At 38.4% G+C, this 20,883-nt stretch overlaps 1 protein-coding gene across 1 annotated transcript in view; it reads right to left on the bottom strand.

The window, feature by feature from the left end:
• Nucleotides 1-20,883, bottom strand: part of LOC150104025 (hemicentin-1-like) — a 427,367-nt gene that overhangs the window by 63,361 nt on the left and 343,123 nt on the right. The window contains exon 15 of the mRNA XM_090396384.1: nt 2,973-3,263. Coding sequence (XP_090252510.1) covers nt 2,973-3,263 — 291 coding nt within the window. The remainder of the gene's footprint in view (nt 1-2,972; nt 3,264-20,883) is intronic.

Below are 20,883 nucleotides of genomic sequence, written 5' to 3'. Positions count from 1 at the left end.
ACTCATTTCTGGATCTCCAGCTAGTTCCACTGATACCACTCACTCGATGTGATCTCTCCATGCTGGACTGGGGCCATTTCCCTTTCTGCTTCTTCATTTTAGAACCCTTTGCAATTCCAGCTGTTTCCTCTTGATCCCTAGTCATCCCATTACTTTCCTGCCTACACATGCTCTCACCTCCTTTTGGAGCATCCACCTTTCTCACACTGTGTAGCCCCCCTGTCCACTCTGAGCCTCCCCGTTGCCCTGCTCCTCTTGCACACCCATTCTCTCATTTTCTATACTCATACCACTCACTTCCCCATTCATTTCCACTTCTTCAATCTCTCTTGTCTTACTCTCCTGCTCTTCCACATCACTCCCCTCTCGATCTGATTCATTCTCTCTATTCACTTCTCTACTTTCCAGCAGCTCTATAAGCGACTCACACCATAACCACTCAAATGCAGTCCATCACTCCCATACAGCTCACTTCGTCCCTCAAACTCATTCCACACATTAACAAACTGTACTCCCATCTCCTCACCCATTTCAGCCAGAATATCATTAATAATCCTTGCTCTCCGCCTCATTTCACCACAATCATACATAAACAACACACTGACTAGCCTTCCAGTCACACTATTCTCTTTTATCTTTCCAAGCAGTCTCCTGACATTCATTTTGACATGCTCTTTGTTCTCTCTCAAATCATTTGTACCAATTAATACAATTAACTCTTTTGCTTGCTCCCGCCTCATATTCAATGCATCAATCACTCTACTCATTTTACCACCTGGAAAACATACCTTGTGCATTTTATCCTCTAGCACAACTTTAATAATGGAGTTGCCATAAAACACCACTCGCTCATCTTTCGTTAACTCTTTCATGCCATCATTGTTTATTTTAATAGTTTTGACCTGAATTCTCTTAATTTCATTCTGCATCCATTTCACTTCTTGCTTCATCCAATCCAATTCACCTTCCGAACCTCGCGACAAATTCTCTCTATCATTAAATCTTTCTAACTCTCGACCCCCTCTTTTCACTTTCTCTCTCATTCATCCTTCTTTGTTTCCGTACTTTCGGTTCAACATACGTCCAACTTTCACTATCATTCTTCTCACTTTCACTCTCACATATCTTTCTTTGTTTCCGTACTTTCGGACAAATATGCGTCCAACTTTCGCTATCATTCTTCTCACTTTTACTGTCATTCATCTTTCTTTGGTTCAGTACTTTCGTTCCAACATGCATCCAACTTTCGCCATCTTTCATTCTTTTTTCGCTATCATTTATTCTCTCGATTTTTTTTACTTGTGATTTCTGCATTATGCCATTTCTACTTTCATTCGTTCTCTCAATTTCGTTTCTTTCCGGTTCACGTTCGTCCCTTTTAACATCCGTTACGGTTGCCAAATCGCTCTTTTTCTTTTATCCTGATTTTTTAACATTTTTTCGCCCGGCTTTTCCACCATCCTTCTCTTTCAAATATGCACTCGCGACACAATCGGTACTAGCAATTTCTGTCATCAATTTCATATTCGCATTCATCAGTTTCTCGTTCAGGTCACACTTCGCACACACCCTTCTTCCATCCGCACTAAACATCCACAAATCATTTATGTAATCGAAGGAATACATATAACAGACCTCACACTTAACAAAACGACTGAAATCTAAATTAAAATCATGGAATGACAATGCCGCCGCCATTTTTTTTCTTTTTTTTTTTTTTTCCTGCAGGTTACTAGGTCTAATAATAACGATTTCATAATTTAATTTAGGCAAGAAAAAACCCCCACACTAATAATATCAGTAGCGTACAATGTTTACAGCCGCTCTTACTTAAACAATTACGAATATATACTTAATTATTCCTAGTAAAACTTATCTGAATCAGGAGCTCTTCAAATCGCATCCACAGCGCTTGGCCCTCAATTAGACATTTGCAGTCTGCTACCGCCCTTTTGCAATGGCCCTATCTTACCTTCCTTCCATTCCTTGGGTAGCTTTCCTGTAGCCAGACTTTCATTGAAAGCCAGGTCCAAGGAGCTGTCAGTTCTTTAGCACATGTTCTCAAAACCCGTGGTGAAATACGATCCAGTTCCGCACCTTTACTGATATCCAGAGTACTCAGTATTTGGAACACACTCTCCTCTTGCATCTCTAAATCTCAAAACTGCCCTACCCCCCTCTAGTATTAAAACCTTCTTCCCCAGGATGAAATACTCCAATAAAGTGCTCATTGAACAACCTCCACTATGTCCTCTGCATCAGTAACTCTATTCCCATTTTTATCCCACAATGTCATTCTTCCACAAGCATTTCTCCTCCTACTGGCTACATAGCTAAAAAATTCCCTTGAATTTTTTTTGTATCTTAGTGCCAATCTCTTTTCATATTCCAGTTTTTCCTTCCTTACTATACTAGTCACTCTCCTGGCCTGAGTTTTATATTCTTCATACATCTGCTCTCCACCCACTCCTTAAGATTATGTTTATTAAGATTTATTAAGATTATGTTTTCTATTACTATTTTTTTTTCTCTTTCAGAACAATTAAAAATGATTATAATAATTCTGCCCAGTTATTATTTAACAAGATATGATATTTAGAATCATTATCAACAGTGAAATTAAGCAAACTAAAAGTAGGTCTATAGTAATTATGTCAAAATGGTTCCAGATTCAATTATTGTGATCTGGAAATCAGTTAAGAGTGTCAGTTAAAACTATTATGAAATCTCAATTTATGTGTATGTGAACATTTCACAAACAGTTACAAAACATATTCACATTTCTCTGATTGACTACTTCATACTCAATACTAGCATCATACTCATTGACACTTTGATATTTAGCATAATAGCCTATTTAATATACAACTGCAATAAGAATAAAATATTTTTGTGAATGCTAATGTCATCTAGTATATTTATTAATTTTTGAAAAATCATTGCAATAAGAAAGAAAGATATATAAAACTAACCTAAAACTTGCAGTTTAGTTTCATGCTCAATTTCCCCTGCGAGATTACTTGCTACACACTTGTACAATCCAGCATCAGAAGACTGGGCTCGCATTATTTTTAAAAAGAGGCCATCAGAATTTACATCTATATGAGGCGGTAAATCCTGTACTATAAGATATCTATCATCTTTGAACCATGCGATTATTAGCTTACTGGTTTTCTCTTGAACTGGACATAGGATCATTATAGTATCTCCCTCCTTAACATACAATTCTGCAGCAGAATTCATTCTATCTATTTGTGGTGGAACTAAGAAAATTCAAAATAAATAAAAACAAAGTTGAGGGGAAAGAGCCATTAAATGATAGTATAAATTAGTGAAAGTTGATCCGGTATTAAAAAAAAGTTGTTTATCTGAAAAACTAATTAAATTCAAAATAAATAAAAATAATGATGAGAGAAAGAAAACCAATAAATGATAGTAAATAAATATTAGTGAAACAAAACTTAATCTTAGTAAAAAAATTATTTATACGGAAAACTAAATTATATAATTTAGTTTGAAATTTAGGAGATTTATTTAAATCTAATAAGAGCAGTTTTTCATATTTAAATCAAAATAAATATAAAATCACAAAAGTAATAATTTTAAACGAATGGATAATCTTATTGCTTAAGTATGAGAAAATGATATGTCCCAAGAAATAAATATATACCTTTTTTTTTATTAGAGCAATCGCTAGGAGATTATAGCTGCATTATTTACTACGGCATATGGACTGTAATGGGAAAACTGTTTCATTATTCTCATAAAATTGTTTCTGAATGTTAACATTGCAAACATATTAAGTTGATGTGATAGTGAACGGAAAAGCTTTTCTAATGTCCTTGTCATGAAAGCTTGTCTATGACCTTGCTAGAGAAATATTAACCTTGTTATTTATTATGCATATATCTACATAATATTCTGAGGGAAAAATTGAATGAAAGATGTACTTCATATGTTCTTTGAACCTAACTTCAGGCAGAACAGCCAATCTGATTATGACACTTGAAGCAGTATAAGAATGGAATGCTGTAAACAGTAGGCAGTACTGTTTACAGCAATCAAAGTAATCAATGGTGTACATTCTTTTTGGGAGAAGGAAACAAGAAGACAAATTTTTTAACTGAAATTTCTTTGAAATATACGCTCCTTTTTCCAAATAAATCTAAAGTATTGAACAATAATCCTATTATTATTTTCATCAGAAAGCTGTTTAAGCTGATAATTATCATAATGATCATCAAATTCCTGATAGGTATCATCAGGAGATGTACAGGATAATTATTATTATTATGCTGATGATTCTGGCCTCCATGGAGTCACAAGACCATTCATGGGAGGTCCATCATAGAAAACACAAAGCCTATGAAACCACTCCTTGAACTCATTGACCTTTCCTGCTCTCACAACTCTATCAGGCATGGCATTTCACAGTTCAACCATCCTCAATGCAAAAAAAACCACTCCTCACCCTCTTGCTCACAACTTTCTTTCGTAACTGTCAGAGATAGCCCCTTCTCCTCGTTTCCCACCCTCCACTGGTCCACCAAACCAAAGAAATATCCAGTGGCAACCCTGTAACTTCCTCTCAACGGTTTAAAAGCTCAACGATATCACCTCTCATTCTATCTACCAAACTCTGCAGTCCACATTCCCTCAGTCTATCTTCACAACTAATATTGTATAGTCCTGATAATATCCATGTTATCTGTCTCTGCACTCTTACCATGGTTAATTTATCCTCTTCAAATCATGGGGATAAAATTTAAGAACAATAGTCCAAGTGTGGTCTGATCAGGGCTTTATACAATGGAATGACAACTCTTTTATCTCTGAGGGATCAGCATCCTTCTCAGTATTGCAGCAATCCTCTGGATTACATTCACCACCTTTGCAATACTGTTCCCTGAATTTCAGGTTTCTATCAATAATCACTCCAAGATCCCTTGCCTCACCTACTTCCTCGAGTACAGTTTCTCCAACCGAGTATGCGTCCTCCCATTGATGTATCCCAAACTTCAAGACTTTATATTTAGTTGCATTAAACTGAAACCCCATTCATTTTCCCAGCTGTCCAGTTTATTCAAATCATCTTGCAGGGTTACCACATCTGCACTATTACTAATAACCCTTCCCACCTTTACATCATCTGCAAACAATTAAATATTCCTCTGCAATCCATTGACAATGTCATTGATATAAGGGTTAAACAATACAGGTCCTAGTACTGAGCTCTGTGGGATTCCACTTGTAACATTCTGCCATCTTGATACTACTCTCCCATACACAAATCTCTGATACCTATCAGATAGTCAATCCACAATCCAGTTCACTAACCTGACATCTAAACCCATGTGCTGCAACTTAAATATCAGTTTATCATGTGATACCCTGTCAAATGCCTTAGTAAAATAAAAAATAAAAAAAATTTTTAAAAAAAAGGCAGAATAAGCCTTTCCCTCATCAACCACTCTTGTCACTTTATTATAAAAGGGAAACATCTTACTAAAGTAAGAGTGTCCCTTAACAAATCCATGTTGACTCTCACAGATAACATTACCTCCATCCACCCAATGCTATAAATGATCACTGACTAATTTCTTCAAAATCTTAACAACTACTGATGAAATACAAACTGGTCTATAGTTTGACACTTCCAGTCTGTTCCCACCCAAATGCAATGGCACTGTCTTACCTTCCTTCCAGTCCTTGGGTACCTTTCCCTTGGCCAGACTTTCATTAAAAAGCCAGGTCAGTGGAGCTGTCAGTTCTTTAGCACATGCTCTCAAAACCCGTGGTGAAATACCATCCAGTCTCACAGCTTTACTGACATCCAGAGTACTCAGTATTTGGAATACACTTTTCTCTTGCACTTCTAAACGTTGAACCTGCATCATCTGTCTAGTATTAAAACGTACTTCTCCAGGATCAAATACCCCAATTAAAGTGTTCATTGAACAACTCTGCTATGTCCTTTGTATCAGTCACTCTATTCCTATTTTTATCCAACAATGTCATTCTTCCACAATTGTTTCTCCTCCTACTGGCTACATTGCAAAAGCATTCCTTAGGATTTTCGTTGGATCTCAGGACCAATCTCTTCACATGTTGTAATAGATTTCACGGTATGATATGAACACGGATGGCTAAGAAAATAACTATTTATTAACTTAGAAGCTAATATTTCGCTGGTATTATATCCAGCATCGTCAGAGCACACAACACAAAGTTTGTTACAAAAGCAAGACAACCACAATACAGTGTAACAGTGGGGCTAGTATAAGTAATTGTAGTGTGCAACACAAGACTAAAGTCCTAATATGGCACCATCTAGGTTTAAAAAAAAAAAAAAAATCATACCATGAAATCTATTACAACATGTCAGATGAACACATAAGCCTATCCACGCATATAAATCTCTTCACATATTCCAGTTTTGCCTTCTTTAACTCTCCTCGTCTGAATTCTTATATTCTTCATGCATCTGCTCACCACCCTTCTCCTTATATCTCTCTCTTGAACGACTTCTTTTTTTTTCTTGCAGTTCCCATTTGATATTGTTTTTCATCCACTTTACACCAATTTGCTTCTTCACTCACAGTATACAACTTACTATTGCTGCCAATAAATATTTCTTCACAAGTTTCAAAGCACTGATGATATCTTGCCTTTCCAACTCCACCATCCATGAAACTACTCCAAGCTGACATCCAACACTATTATAATGTCCTGCTTAAAATTCCACATACATTCCTTTCTCTTTGATACTCCCACAGTCTATTCATCTTCCAAGTCAAATCCACATGGTCACTCTCTCTCCAAATGTGGGCAGAGAATCCCTCTCAGTTATAATCAGCTCTTCTGATAGTATGACCAAATCTAAAACTCTTGAACCTCATTTTTCTTCTACTACATGCCTAAGACATTTCTCCCTCAAGAACTCCAGAAATTCTATTTCCTTATTACTACATGCAGTTTCCTCTTCCCAATTTATACTGCTGTTAAAATCTCCCATAACAATCATTCTTCTTGCACTTGCCAAGCTCAACTGCCTCAACATCTCTTGCTCTTCACCCTCTATGCTCCCTGGCTTGTAGCAATACCCCCCCCCCCCACTAAAATCCTGTCATGCCTACGTCTACCACACACACCATATGCTTTCAAAACCATTAGTGCCATTGCCCTACAAATCATGTAATCTGAGAGGACATAAGTTATCGCTTATCATAAGCAATACACCACTGTGTTTTCCCTTTCTATCCTGATGAAAAATGCTATACCATGCTACTTCTATTCCTGTCAGTATATCATCTTCCGTCAACCATGTATCAGAAATCCCAATAATCTTTGGACAGGCTGATGCTATCAGCGCCATCAATTCATCTCCTTTATTCTGGATACTCCTGGCATTAGTATAAAGAATCAAGGCATTGTCACTGTTTCTATACCTATCGTTATCCTCTTCAGCCTCTACTGGAGAGGATAACATAAAAAACAAAAGATGTTACAACATAAATAAGTTTTTCTTTTCATCCGTGTAATAGATGAAAAGCCAATAACTAAAATGTTATCCTTCTTTATTCAAAAGAGTTAAGGACTTACAGAATCACCCATAACAGTTTAAGAAAAACTCAGCAACACTCAGAAAAATTACTCAGTGCAACATCAATGAGCAGAATACCAATTACAGTCTTCTTCTTCTTCAACCTTTTGGTTCTGCCCATTGCTGGACAAAGGTCATTCCCAATGGTTTTCCAGACCACTCGGTTTTCTGCCTCTTCCATCCATCTGACTCCTGCAACTTGTTCCAGTTCATCCCTCCACCTTCTTGATCTTCCTCTTTGTCTTGCTCAATCCATTGGTCTCCACTCTTGTTTTTCTAGTCATTGCATCTGGCAATATGGCCCATCCATCTCCACTTAGCCTCTTTAATGTATTCGATAATATCCATGACACCTATTAGAGATCTTATCTAGGTATTTGTTTTCGTATCTCTTAATGTCATTTTTAGCATACTTCTCTGCATGAGATGTACTGTACTCAGCTTTTTGTTCAGGGCTTCTGTTAAAGTCCATGTTTCTTCCCCGTATGTTAGAACAAGAAGTATGCACTGGTCAAAAGCTTTCCTTTTTAGACTCATAGGAATATCACTTCTGAATCTGTCTCTCATTTTACCATAAGTCATCCATCCAAGGTGAATTCTTTGTTCAATCGCTTTGCTTTGGCAATCCTCAAAGGATAACAGTTGTTATTCTTTGAGGATAGCAGTTGTTATCCTCAAATATACATATGAGGTAACTTGTTCTATTTCATGGTTTACATCTTTGACAGTTCTTTGGTTCATGTATTTATTCATCATTATTTTTGTTTTTTTTTTTTCTATTTATTTTTAATCCAATTACTCTGGAGGCTTTATTTAGCTGATTTAGTCTTTCTTCCAGAAAGACTTAATAGCAGATAATTGAAGATTATCAATTATCTGCTAATTAAGACAACATCATCTGCAAATTTCAGATGATGCAACCTTTCTCTATTTATGTTTATTCCTTTTGTTTCCCAATCAAGGCTTCTGAAGACTTCTAATGCAGCTGTAAATAGTTTGGGAGCTATAGTATCACCTCATAAATAACCAATCTCTTCTAGAGGAGTGATATCAGAATGGAATCTTCTTGAGGAAACATATATTCAGAGCTTAAAGATTAGGGATGACTGGAATGAGGTGTATTCTGATAAGGACACCATCACATCATCCTTACTTTTAACACACCTAAACCTCCAACATCTGTAATTGCAGAGTATCTTAATTGTCCTGTTAGGCTGTACATCAGTAATCCATAGAGAGGTTTTTAAATGTCAGAAATACCAACATACCAACCTGCCACCTGTGTTCGATGTGGTAGCAAAGCCCATGATAATAAATCTTGCTCTGCAAAAAATACTAAATGTGTCAACTGTCAGGGAGATCATCCCGCATTCTCCTTTGTATACCAAAGAAGGAAGGATGAAAAAGAAATGCAAAAGATAAAAACAGGACAAAATATATCATATCAGGATGCAAAGAGGGAGCCAACACCATCACACCTATCATGAAATCTTCTTATGCTGAAAAGGTGACAAAAATTTAAAAAATATCAATAGCAACTGAAACCCATATGTTTATTTCACTATCTGATAATTTCCCCATACCTGAACTCTACGATGCTGAGTGCGTCTCTATGAAGCATGTCAGTCATGCCACATACAGTCTCACTCCTGAAACAACTCCAAAATGATCCCATTTGATGAGAACCCACTTGTCAAGAAAATCATGGCAATCATCTCACCTAAAGATAAACCGGCAGACACCATCATAAAAAACATTTATACTTTTGTATCTAATGAGAATAAACTAAACTCACTAAATGATCCAAACACATCAGATGAAGAGATGGGCACTGGCCATCCACTAATTCTGTAAAATATTTTTACAGAAGAAGAGATGGGCACTGGCCCTCCACTAATTCAATAGATAAATATAAGCCTGGCAAAGATAAGCTCTCAATATCTTGGAAATCGGCAAGCCTACAAAGGCAGAACAATAGGAAAATTTCTACAATGAAACTGTTTGGGTTTCACCATAATATTGATGATATGAAGGTTCTGCGGCAGAAACATAAACCTTTCTGTTTCTGCCTGCAGGAAACATATTTAAAAACCCAGTGAGGATCAAACCCTAAGGCATTTTACTGTGATTACTAAGGAAAGAACTGGAGATGGCCAGGCTCATGGTGGAATAGCTATCCTGATTGGCAATCATACTCTTTTCCAACTCCAACATGTATTACTTAATACTGCTCTGTAAACAGTAATAATTTCCATATCTGTGGGATTTATTTATCACTGGGTTAGGAGTTAAATGAGATTAAACTTGATAATCTTATATTGCAATTGTTTGAGCCCATACTTATCCTGATTAATGGATACAACACTCTTCTGGGTAGTGCCACACAAATAGACAAGGTCATATCATTGAGTCAATGTTCAACAATCATGACCTCTCCCCTCTTAATAACAGAGTCTCTTGCAGAGTATGGCTTTCCATTTATACTCTGCAAGTGATTATACAATCTGACACCCCTACTACTCTCCTACCATCTTTTCACTTCTTATTTGGAATGTTGAAGGGAACATCCATGAAAGCAACCATTTCCTGTTGTTTGCAATATATCTTCACCAGAAGGACGTTCTCCTACACAAATGTCCTTGTGGAAAATGAACCAAGCTGACTGGAATATCTTTTTTTTTTTTTTCATCTTGCAAATTTAATGCTGAAGCAGTCAGTCAAACACCTTTCAATACAAAGTAAAGTATATATCACTGATTGTACTGTCCAGGCAGCACACAATCCCCAATTACAAAAACATCATTTCGATTTTCACTCTATCCAAAGCCATGGAAGAACCCAAAGCGTCAAGCAGTGAAAAATGATCTAGACAGAGCATGGGGTATATTTCATAGCTACCCCACCACATCAAATCTAATAGTCTTTAAATGTACTCGGGCCATGGCCAGTTATGTCATTCATCAGAATCAAAAACAATCTTGGATCTAATTTACACCATTCATTAATCAACAATCAGTGCAAAAATTGTATGCGGTAAAATCCAGAAAATTTGATCTACCATCATTTGTCTACCTGGGACCATAATAGATGTGTTGTTGTTACACATAATAAAGCTATGGCAGACACAATGTTGCTAGAATCGCAGATTCCCACACTCCTGAATTTTTAATATTGAAAGAATAATGACATAAACAGTAACTAAACTATTCTACCAATATGTAATAGCCATACAATCAAATTTTCATTAAGGAGGAACTAAAAAGAGTTGTTCTATTCATTCATGCCAGTGCAGCAAGTCTAGATGACATACATTGAGAGATGAAAAACATCTTCCAAGAGGACACGATTTGGAGTAAAGTGGAATGCAAACAATATTAAACAGGAATTGCATGCGAAAAAGAGGCTATGGAAGAGATATAAGGAGACAGATGAAGAATATAAGACACAGGCCAGAAGAGTGACTAGTGTGGTAAGGAAAGCGAAACTGGAATATGAGAGGAGATTGGCCCTAAGATCCAAAGAAAATCCTAGGGAATTTTTTAGCTATGTGGCCAGTAGGAGGAGAAATGACTGTGGAAGAATGATATTGTGGGATAAAAATGGGAATAGAGTGACTGATGCAGAGGACATAGTAGAAATGTTCAATGAACACTTTATTGGAGTATTTCATCCTAGAGGAGTCAGTTTTAATGTTAGAGGGATAGGACTGGTTCAAGGTTTAGAAGTACAGGAGGAGAGTGTGTTTCAGATACTGAGTATTCTGGATGTCAGTAAAGCTGTGAGACTGGATGGTATTTCACCCCAAGTTTTGAGAGAATGTGCTAGGGAACTGACAGTGCCTTTAACCTGGCATTTCAATGAAAGTCTGGCTTTGGCAAAAGTGCCCAGGGAATGGAAGGAAGGTAAGATACTGCCATTGCATTAGGGTGGTAACAGACTGGAAGTGTCTAATTATAGGCCAGTCTGTGTGTCATCAGTAGTTGTTAAGATCTTGGAGAAAGTAGTGAGGGACCGTATACAGCATCGGGCAGATGAGGGTAATGTTATCTGTGAGAGTCAACATGGATTTGTGAAAGGGCGCTCTTGGTTTAACAATATGCTAGCCTTTTATAATAAAGTTACAAGAACATTAGATGAGGGAAAGGCATATACTGCAATTTTCTTAGACTTAGCGAAGGCATTTCACAGGGAGCCACATGATAAGCAGATATTTAAGTTGCAGCACATGGGTCTGGATGTCAGATTGGTCAACTGGATTCAGGATTGGCTGTCTGATATCAGAGAGTTGTGTATGGTGGAGCAGTTTCAAGAAGGCAGAGGGTTACAAGTGGGGTCCCACAGGGCTCAGTACTAGGACCTATATTGTTTAACCTTTATATCAATGATATTTCCAGTGGATTGCAAGGGAATATTCAGTTGTTTGCGGATGATGCGAAGCTGGGAAGGATTATTAGTAATAGTGCAGGTGTGGTAGCTCTGCAAGAGGATTTAAATAAGCTAGATAGATGGGCAAATGAATGGGGGATGTCGGTTTAATGCAGCAAAATGTAAGGTCTTGAGGTTTGGGAAACATCAATGGGATGCTGCATACTCTATGGGAGGAGTTATACTTGAGGAAGTAGGGGAGACAAGAGATCTGGGGTTGATGATTGATAGAAACCTGAAGTTTAGGGGGACATATTGCAAAGGTGGTAAAGGTAACACAGAGGATTGCTGTAATTATGAGAAGGACACTGACCTGCAGAGATAAGAGGGTTATCATTCCGTTGTATAAGTCTCTGATCAGACCACACTTGGACTATTGTTCTCAGATTTGGTCCGCAGGATTTGAAGGGGATAAATTAACTGTGAAAAGGATACAAATAATGATGACAAAGATGGTTTCAGGACTGTTAGCCGGACCCTCAGCCGATCCTCATAACTATCCTTACAAGGATAGTTATGAGGATCGGCTGAGGGAATGTGGACTGCAGAGTTTGGTGGATAGAAGAAGGAGAGGTGATATGATTGAGACTTTTAAACTGTTGAGAGGTGGTTACAGGGTTGACACTGGGGAGTTCTTTCACTTGGTTGAACAGCGGGAAGGAGTGATGACAAGAGGCCATCCCTGGAAGTTATGAAAGGAAACTGTGAGCAAGAGGGTAAGGAGTGGTTTCTTTGCGTGGAGGGTGGTTGATCCGTGGAATGCATTGCCTGATGGAGTGGTGGGAGCGAGAACGGTCAATGAGTTTAAAGAGTGGTATGATAGACTTTGTGTTTCTTAGGGGGCACCTCCCCTCAATGAGTCTTGACGGACTTTAGGTTCTTAGGAAGGACCTCCCTACAATGAGTCTTTTGACTCCATGGAGGCCTGAATAATAATAATAATAATCCCCACGTTCTCCAGGAGACCATACCTGAGCACAGTAGTAGGAGTCTCAGCACTGAACCTTGAGACATGCCACTAGTCACCTGTTTCTGCCTTGATTTTTCCCTTCATATAACACTTTTTGATATTTGTCCAGCAGCCATCCTCTTATCCACATAACCAGTGTCATATACAACCTCATTTGTTCTAATATTCATAACAGAGTTTCATGTAGTCTTCTGTCAAATGCCTTTGCAACATCCAGCAGTATCTTCGTGTAGCCATTTCATTTATTCAACTCAGCAATTACTCTATTATAGAAAGTTAATAAATAACTAACGCATGACTGACTCTTCACAAAGCCATGTTGCCCCCCCCCCACTTAATGTATAATTTTGACAAATTTTTCCAGTACTTTTTCAGCATGCCTGAGATACTGATTGGTTTATAATTTGCTACTGTCATCTTAGAACCTCCCTTATGCAAAGGAATTATTCTGATCTCTTTCAACTCCCTTGGAATGCTGCGAGAACTGAGACTTAAACATCTTACTCATAGGCAGTTCCCTTGCACATTCATGTAAAATGCGAGCTGATAGACCTAATCCCAAGGCCATATTTATATTGAGATGCAGCAATATCCTAAGAACCTCTAATTCATTCACCCTTGTTTCCACATCAGTGTCTGTCACATTTTACTTCAGTAAGCTCACTTCAATGACATATACTTGCAAAGTGTTCACTCAGTGACTCAACTATTTTATCTGCTTTCTGTCACCTTCATCACTCATTAAGGCTAATCTTCCATAATGATTCTTCCTCTAGCTTGCAACATAATGAAAGAACTCTTGGATTTCCTTTTGATGGCTCAGCTAGATTTTTGCATAATCTGATTTAGCCTCCCTTACTATGTTGGTCCCCTTTCTTGCATGAGACCTCCACGCAAAGAAACCACTCCTGACCCTCTTGTTCACATCTTCCTTTCATAACTTCCAAGGATGGCCCTTGTCATCACTCCTTCACGCTGATCAACCAAGCGAAAGAACTCCCCAGTGTCAACCCTGTAACCACCTCTCAACAGTTTAAAAGTCTCAATCATATCACCTCTCCTTCTTCTATCTACCAAACTCTGCAGTCCACATTCCCTCAGCCGATCCTCATAACTACCACTGTACAGTACTGAAACCATCTTTGTTATCTGCCTTTGTACCCTTTCCACACTTAGAACAACAGTCTAAGTGTGGTCTGATCAGGGTCTTATACAACAGAATGATAACACTTTTATCTCTGCAGGTCAGCGACCTTCTCATTATTGCAGCAATCCTCGGTTTAACCTTCACCACCTTTGCAATATGTCCATTGAATTTCAGGTTTCTATCAATCATCAACCACAGATCTCTCGTCTCTCCCCTAATTCCTCCAGTACAGCTCCTCCAATAGAGTATGCAGAGTCCAATCGATGTGTCCCAAACTTAAAGACCTTACATTTTGCTGCATTAAAATGACATCCCCATTCATTTGCCCATCTACCTAGCTTATTCAAATCCTCTTGCAGGGCTAACACATCTGCACTATTACTAATAACCCTTCACAGCATCACATCATTCACAAAAAAATGAATATCCCCCTGCAATCCACTGACAATGTCATTGATATAAAGGTTAAACAATATAGATCCCAGTACTGAGCCCTGTTGGACTCCACTTGTAACCTTCTGTCTCTGTTAAACTGCCCCACCATACGCAACTCTCTGATAGCTATCAGACAGACAATCCTGAATCCAGTTGACCAACCTGACATCAAAAACCATGTCCTGCAACTTAAATATTGGCTTATCATGTGGAACACTGTCAAATGCCTTCGATAAATCTAAGAAAATGGTAGGATATTGCTTTCCCTCATTTACTGTTCTTGTAGCTTTATTATAAAAGGCTAGCATATTACTGAAACAAGAGCGCCCCTTAACAAATCCATGTTGACTCTCACAGATAACATTACCCTCATCTGCCCAATGCCCTATATGGTCTCATTAATTTCTCCAAGATCTTAACAACTACTGATAACACACAAACTGGCCTATAATTAAACACTTGCAGTCTGCTACTGCCTTTATGTAATAGCACTATCTTACCTTCCTTCCATTCCCTGGGCACCTTTCTAGTAGCCAGACTTTCATTGAAAAGCCAGGTGAAAGGAGCTGTCAGTTCTTTAGCACATTCTCTCAAAACTCGGAGTGAAATACCTCCAGTCCCACAGCTTTTGGACTCCACTTGTAACCTTCTGTCTCTGTTAAACTGCCCCACCATACGCAACTCTCTGATAGCTATCAGACAGCCAATCCTGAATCCAGTTGACCAACCTGACATCAAAAACCATGTCCTGCAACTCAAATATTGGCTTATCATGTGGAACACTGTCAAATGCCTTCGATAAATCTAAGAAAATGGTAGTATATTGCTTTCCCTCATTTACTGTTCTTGTAGCTTTATTATAAAAGGCTAGCATATTACTGAAACAAGAGCGCCCCTTAACAAATCCATGTTGACTCTGACAGATAACATTACCCTCATCTGCCCAATGCCCTATATGGTCTCACTAATTTCTCCAAGATCTTAACAACTACTGATAACACACAAACTGGCCTATAATTAAACACTTGCAGTCTGCTACCGCCTTTATGTAATAGCACTATCTTACCTTCCTTCCATTCCCTGGGCACCTTTCCAGTAGCCAGACTTTCATTGAAAAGCCAGGTCAAAGGAGCTGTCAGTTATTTAGCACATTCTCTCAAAACTCGGAGTGAAATACCTCCAGTCCCACAGCTTTACTGACATCCAGAGTACTCAGTATCTGAAACACACTCTCCTCATGAACAATTCCACTACACACAAACTGGCCTATAATTAAACACTTACAGTCTGCTACCGCCTTTATGTAATAGCACTATCTTACCTTTAGCACATTCTCTCAAAACTCGGAGTGAAATACCTCCAGTCCCACAGCTTTTGGACTCCACTTGTAACCTTCTGTCTCTGTTAAACTGCCCCACCATACGCAACTCTCTGATAGCTATCAGACAGCCAATCCTGAATCCAGTTGACCAACCTGACATCAAAAACCATGTCCTGCAACTCAAATATTGGCTTATCATGTGGAACACTGTCAAATGCCTTCGATAAATCTAAGAAAATGGTAGTATATTGCTTTCCCTCATTTACTGTTCTTGTAGCTTTATTATAAAAGGCTAGCATATTACTGAAACAAGAGCGCCCCTTAACAAATCCATGTTGACTCTGACAGATAACATTACCCTCATCTGCCCAATGCCCTATATGGTCTCACTAATTTCTCCAAGATCTTAACAACTACTGATAACACACAAACTGGCCTATAATTAAACACTTGCAGTCTGCTACCGCCTTTATGTAATAGCACTATCTTACCTTCCTTCCATTCCCTGGGCACCTTTCCAGTAGCCAGACTTTCATTGAAAAGCCAGGTCAAAGGAGCTGTCAGTTCTTTAGCACATTCTCTCAAAACTCGGAGTGAAATACCTCCAGTCCCACAGCTTTACTGACATCCAGAGTACTCAGTATCTGAAACACACTCTCCTCATGCACCTCTAAACCTCGAACCTGACCTATCCGTCTGGTATTCAAATTTACTCCTTCAGAATGAAATACTCCAATAAAATGTTGATTGAACAATTCCACTATGTTCTCTGCATTAGTCACCCTATTCCCATTTTTATCCCACAATGTCATTCTTCCACAATCATTTCTCCTCCTACTGGCCACATAGCTAAAAGTTACCTAGGATTTTCTTTGGATCTTATGACCAATATCTTCTCGTATTCCAGTTTCGCCTTCCTTACCATACTAGTAACTCTCCTGGCCTGTATCTTATATTCTTCATGCATCAGCTCTTCACATGTCTCCTTATATCTCTTCCATAGCCTCTTTTTCACATGCAGTTCCTGTTTAATATTGTTTATCGTCCAGTTTACACCAAATTGTGTCCTCTTCTTCACTTGTGGAATACATCTTACTATTGCTGCTAACAAATATTCCTTCACAATTTCCCAAGCACTAATGATATCCTGGCCTTCCAGTTCCTCCCCCCATGAAACTTCCCCAAGTTTATATCTAAGACTATCATAATCATCTGCCTTATAATTCCACATATGTTTTTGCCTCTTTGATACTCCTGCATGTCTATTCATCTTCCAAGTCAAAAACCACATGGTCACTCTCTCCAACTGGTGGGAGAAGATGTCATCTCAGTTATTATCAATTCTTCTGATGCTATGACCAAATCCAAAACTCTTGAACCTCTTGTTCTCTGTATTACATGTTGTGTAAGACATTTGTCCCTCAAGAATTCTAGAAATTCCATTCCCTTATTGCAACATGCATCTTCCTCTCCCCAATTTATACTGCTGTAGTTAAAATCTCCCATAACAATGATTCTTCTTGCACTTACCAAGCTCAACTGTCTAAACATCTCCTAGTTCCCACCCTCTGTGCTCCTTGGTTTGTAGTAACACCCCACTAAATATCCTGTCTTGCCCAACTCTACCTCACACCATATGCTTTCAAAACAATTAGTGTCACTGTCCTCCAAAGTCTCCACTCTTAGAGGACATAAGTCGTCATTTATCATAAGCAGTACTCCACCACTATTCTTTCCCTTCCTATCCTGCCGAAAAATACTGTACCCTGCTACTTCTATTGCTGTTATTATATCCTGTTCTGTCAACCATGTCTCAGTGATTCCAATAATCTTTGGCCAGGCTGATGCTATCAGCACCACCAATTCCTCTCCTTTATTCGGGATACTCCTGCAATTAGTATAAAGCATAAAACTGCCACTGTTTCTATACCCAGCATTATGCCCTCTAGATTCTACTGGGCTCAGTGTTATCTGATGTCGTCCCCCTTCTTCCAAGTACCCATTCCCACAAGAGGCCATCCTGCTACCATCCACCCTGGATATTCTCGTTTCCCTGCATTTACACATGATTCATTCAGAACAGCAATCTCTCCGGATGCCTATATTCCAATCCTCTCTTTTGACACATTCTAGTTATTATGTTATTCAATATTACTGCTCTTCTGCTCAGCTTGTCACTATCATACCTATACAACGTGCACACTATCTTTCCTCTGCATCTTCTTTCATACCACCTCAAGCAAGAATCTCATATCTCTCGCTGCCCAATTTACATTACCTCTTAAGTCATTCTTTCCTACCATCAAAATCATCTCATCCACCCTTTCACCCCTCTTAATTGCATAGCCACCCTTTCTATCGTTCCTCCAGGCAAACACTCCTCACGCATCCTACCTTGCACACCACAGATCATTGAGTTCCCATACAATACACCTCTTACCACCCTATTCCTTGATTGGTCATATGCCTCCCTCATTCTCTCTCTCTCCTCTAACATGTTTTCCCTGCGTTCCCCTACTCTCCTGCCTTCCTGACATCACTCTGTCCCTGGTTCCAATGCTCCCTCACCTACTTCTCATTCCCTCTCTCCTACTGTTTCCATTCTCTCCTTTTCTATCATTCCCATAACTCTCTCTCATTCCCTCTCTTCTACTGTTCCTATTCTCCCCTCTTCTACCATTCCCATAACTCTCTCTCTGGAATGGGGGAAGACTTAGTGATATGCCACTTGGAATTTTAGCTGCTGTTGCCTCCATTATTGAAAATAGTATCTAGAAACTATTACAACTAAAAGATTCCAGAAATTCAGTTCCCCTTATTACAGTGTTCAGTTTCCTAATCCTGATTTATATGCTATAATTAAAATCTCAATAATCAAGCATTGCACACTTACTGAAGGAATTTGCCTAAACATTTCCTGCTTATCAAAATTGGGGTTCCCTAGTCTATAACAACACTCCACTCAATATTCTCTTCCTGTTCACTCTATCGCACACCAAACACTCTCCAAGTAATCAATGCCATTTTCCTTTCGATTCTGTACTTGAGAGGGCATAAAAATCACTCAAATACAACCAAATAAACTCCTTCCAAAAGAAAAATACATCCACATCACCTGCATTCATTCATAACTCTAATATGAATGGCATACATTACCATTTCCAGACAGAACTAATTCTCTAATGTTTAACATGACCTCAGTTAGTGTACTCAACCACTACTGTTTTTTCTTTACGATTTACTCTTGCTGAAAATTCTGTCTCATTTAGCTGCATTAATCTGACGTCTGTGTCACATTACAAATTCTGATAATTACTCTGATTGTTTTCATTATTTGTGTTTGAAACTTAATTATCTATAATCCAAATACCCAAACACAGATGTTGTCTGTTCCTTGGGCACTTCAACAATAATAACTCAGACTGACTATCGTTCTCCAATTATGCTTAGGAAGGTAAAAAGATTCAGAAATATCCTTTCAACAGTCTTTCACAAAATGCCCACTAGAATATCTGGCAATACTTGAACACTCTTTCAACATCTTTCATTTCTCGTTAAGACAAATTTGTCTGATAATTATACCAAAAGTATCACCTCTTCTGTTGGAACCCCTGAGCATAATACTGTCAAAGTCTCCTTTCCTACATAATGTGCTTCACCCAATAATTCTTGGTCTAAGTCCTTTGGCACTATGATATTTTCAAATGGGATGACCTGTGATTTCTACTCATGACTTTCCTTGGGACTGGCTACTCTTTTGATCCAAATGCCTGCTCCAACTGAAAAAGTGGAAAAATTCATAGTGGAATTATTCACTATATCTTCATTCCACATTCCACCCAAAATCCTAGACTACTCTTCATATCTTGGTTTTCTAAGTGTGCCAGGGCAAGCTTAAGAAAAGAATCCAGCACAATAAATGCAAGTACATCAAAGCCAAAACCCTGGCATCCCACTGAGCCTACAATGAAACATGTACCAGTGCTGAAAAAAAAAAAAAAAAAAAAAAAAAAAAAAAAAAAAAAAACAGGTCATCAGCACCAGCATGAAAATTTAAATCTAGCTTCTGGCTTCTTAAGGACTAAGTGCAGAAAACCTGTCTCCTGCACAAATGGTAGTCAAGCCTTCTCTTGCCAAGGACATTAAGAATAACTTGTTCCAATATTCATATCTATAATATCTAGATGCTACTACTGTAATATTGTTCAAAGACAAGATCGACCTCCTAGCATTACTCTTTTGCTTCCTGCACTGATGACCATAGCCCCATAGCCTTTCATCAGAAAGATATCAGAAAAGTTCTGAATAGCTTAGATAGTAACAAGTCAGGTGATCCTGATAATAATCCTCCTACAGTGATATAATCCTGTGATGCTCCATACATTGTTAATAATCAAATCTCCATATATCACTCTTCTTGTTATACCACTTTCCTGTTGTCCTCTCATTCTCTATACCTCCTCTCAATTTCCTCTCCTATTTCTTTTGCCTTCTCTCATTATCACTACTTTTATTCTTCTTACATTAATTAACCTCGTAATTCTCTTGGTTTTCTAAGTGTGCAAAGGCAGTCTTAAGACAGGCAGACAGACAGACAGACAGACTCACTCACTCACTCACTCACTCACTCACACACACACACACACACACACACACACACACACACACACACAATTTCTGAGAGCTGCTGCAGATTATTTTTCTGCAGAATAGTCTGCAGACTATTTTTAGAATCTGCAGCAACTCTCAGAAATCAACCAAATCTAAATAAATACAGTTGCATTAAGCTTCCTAAGATTTGGGAAACACTAATCATCAGAGATCCCACCTTACATTCCAGGCCACCTACAACTGTCCATAGGGGGCACACCACCTAGATAAGACTTTAGAGTCACCCATGTGGTTGTCTTAGTATTGTGTGGTATTTGTGTATATGTTACCTTAGTTTTTTTGTAATCCCTGAAGATATCTCAGTGACTGAG

Source organism: Typopeltis vanoorti, chromosome 8 (genome assembly GCF_054136105.1).
Source record: "Typopeltis vanoorti isolate ZY-2024b chromosome 8, IOZ_Tvanoo_1.0, whole genome shotgun sequence".
Classification (NCBI taxonomy): Eukaryota; Metazoa; Arthropoda; class Arachnida; order Uropygi; family Thelyphonidae; genus Typopeltis; species Typopeltis vanoorti.
Note: the sequence above shows the minus strand (reverse complement) of the source record. Positions and strands in the feature narration are given on the sequence as shown.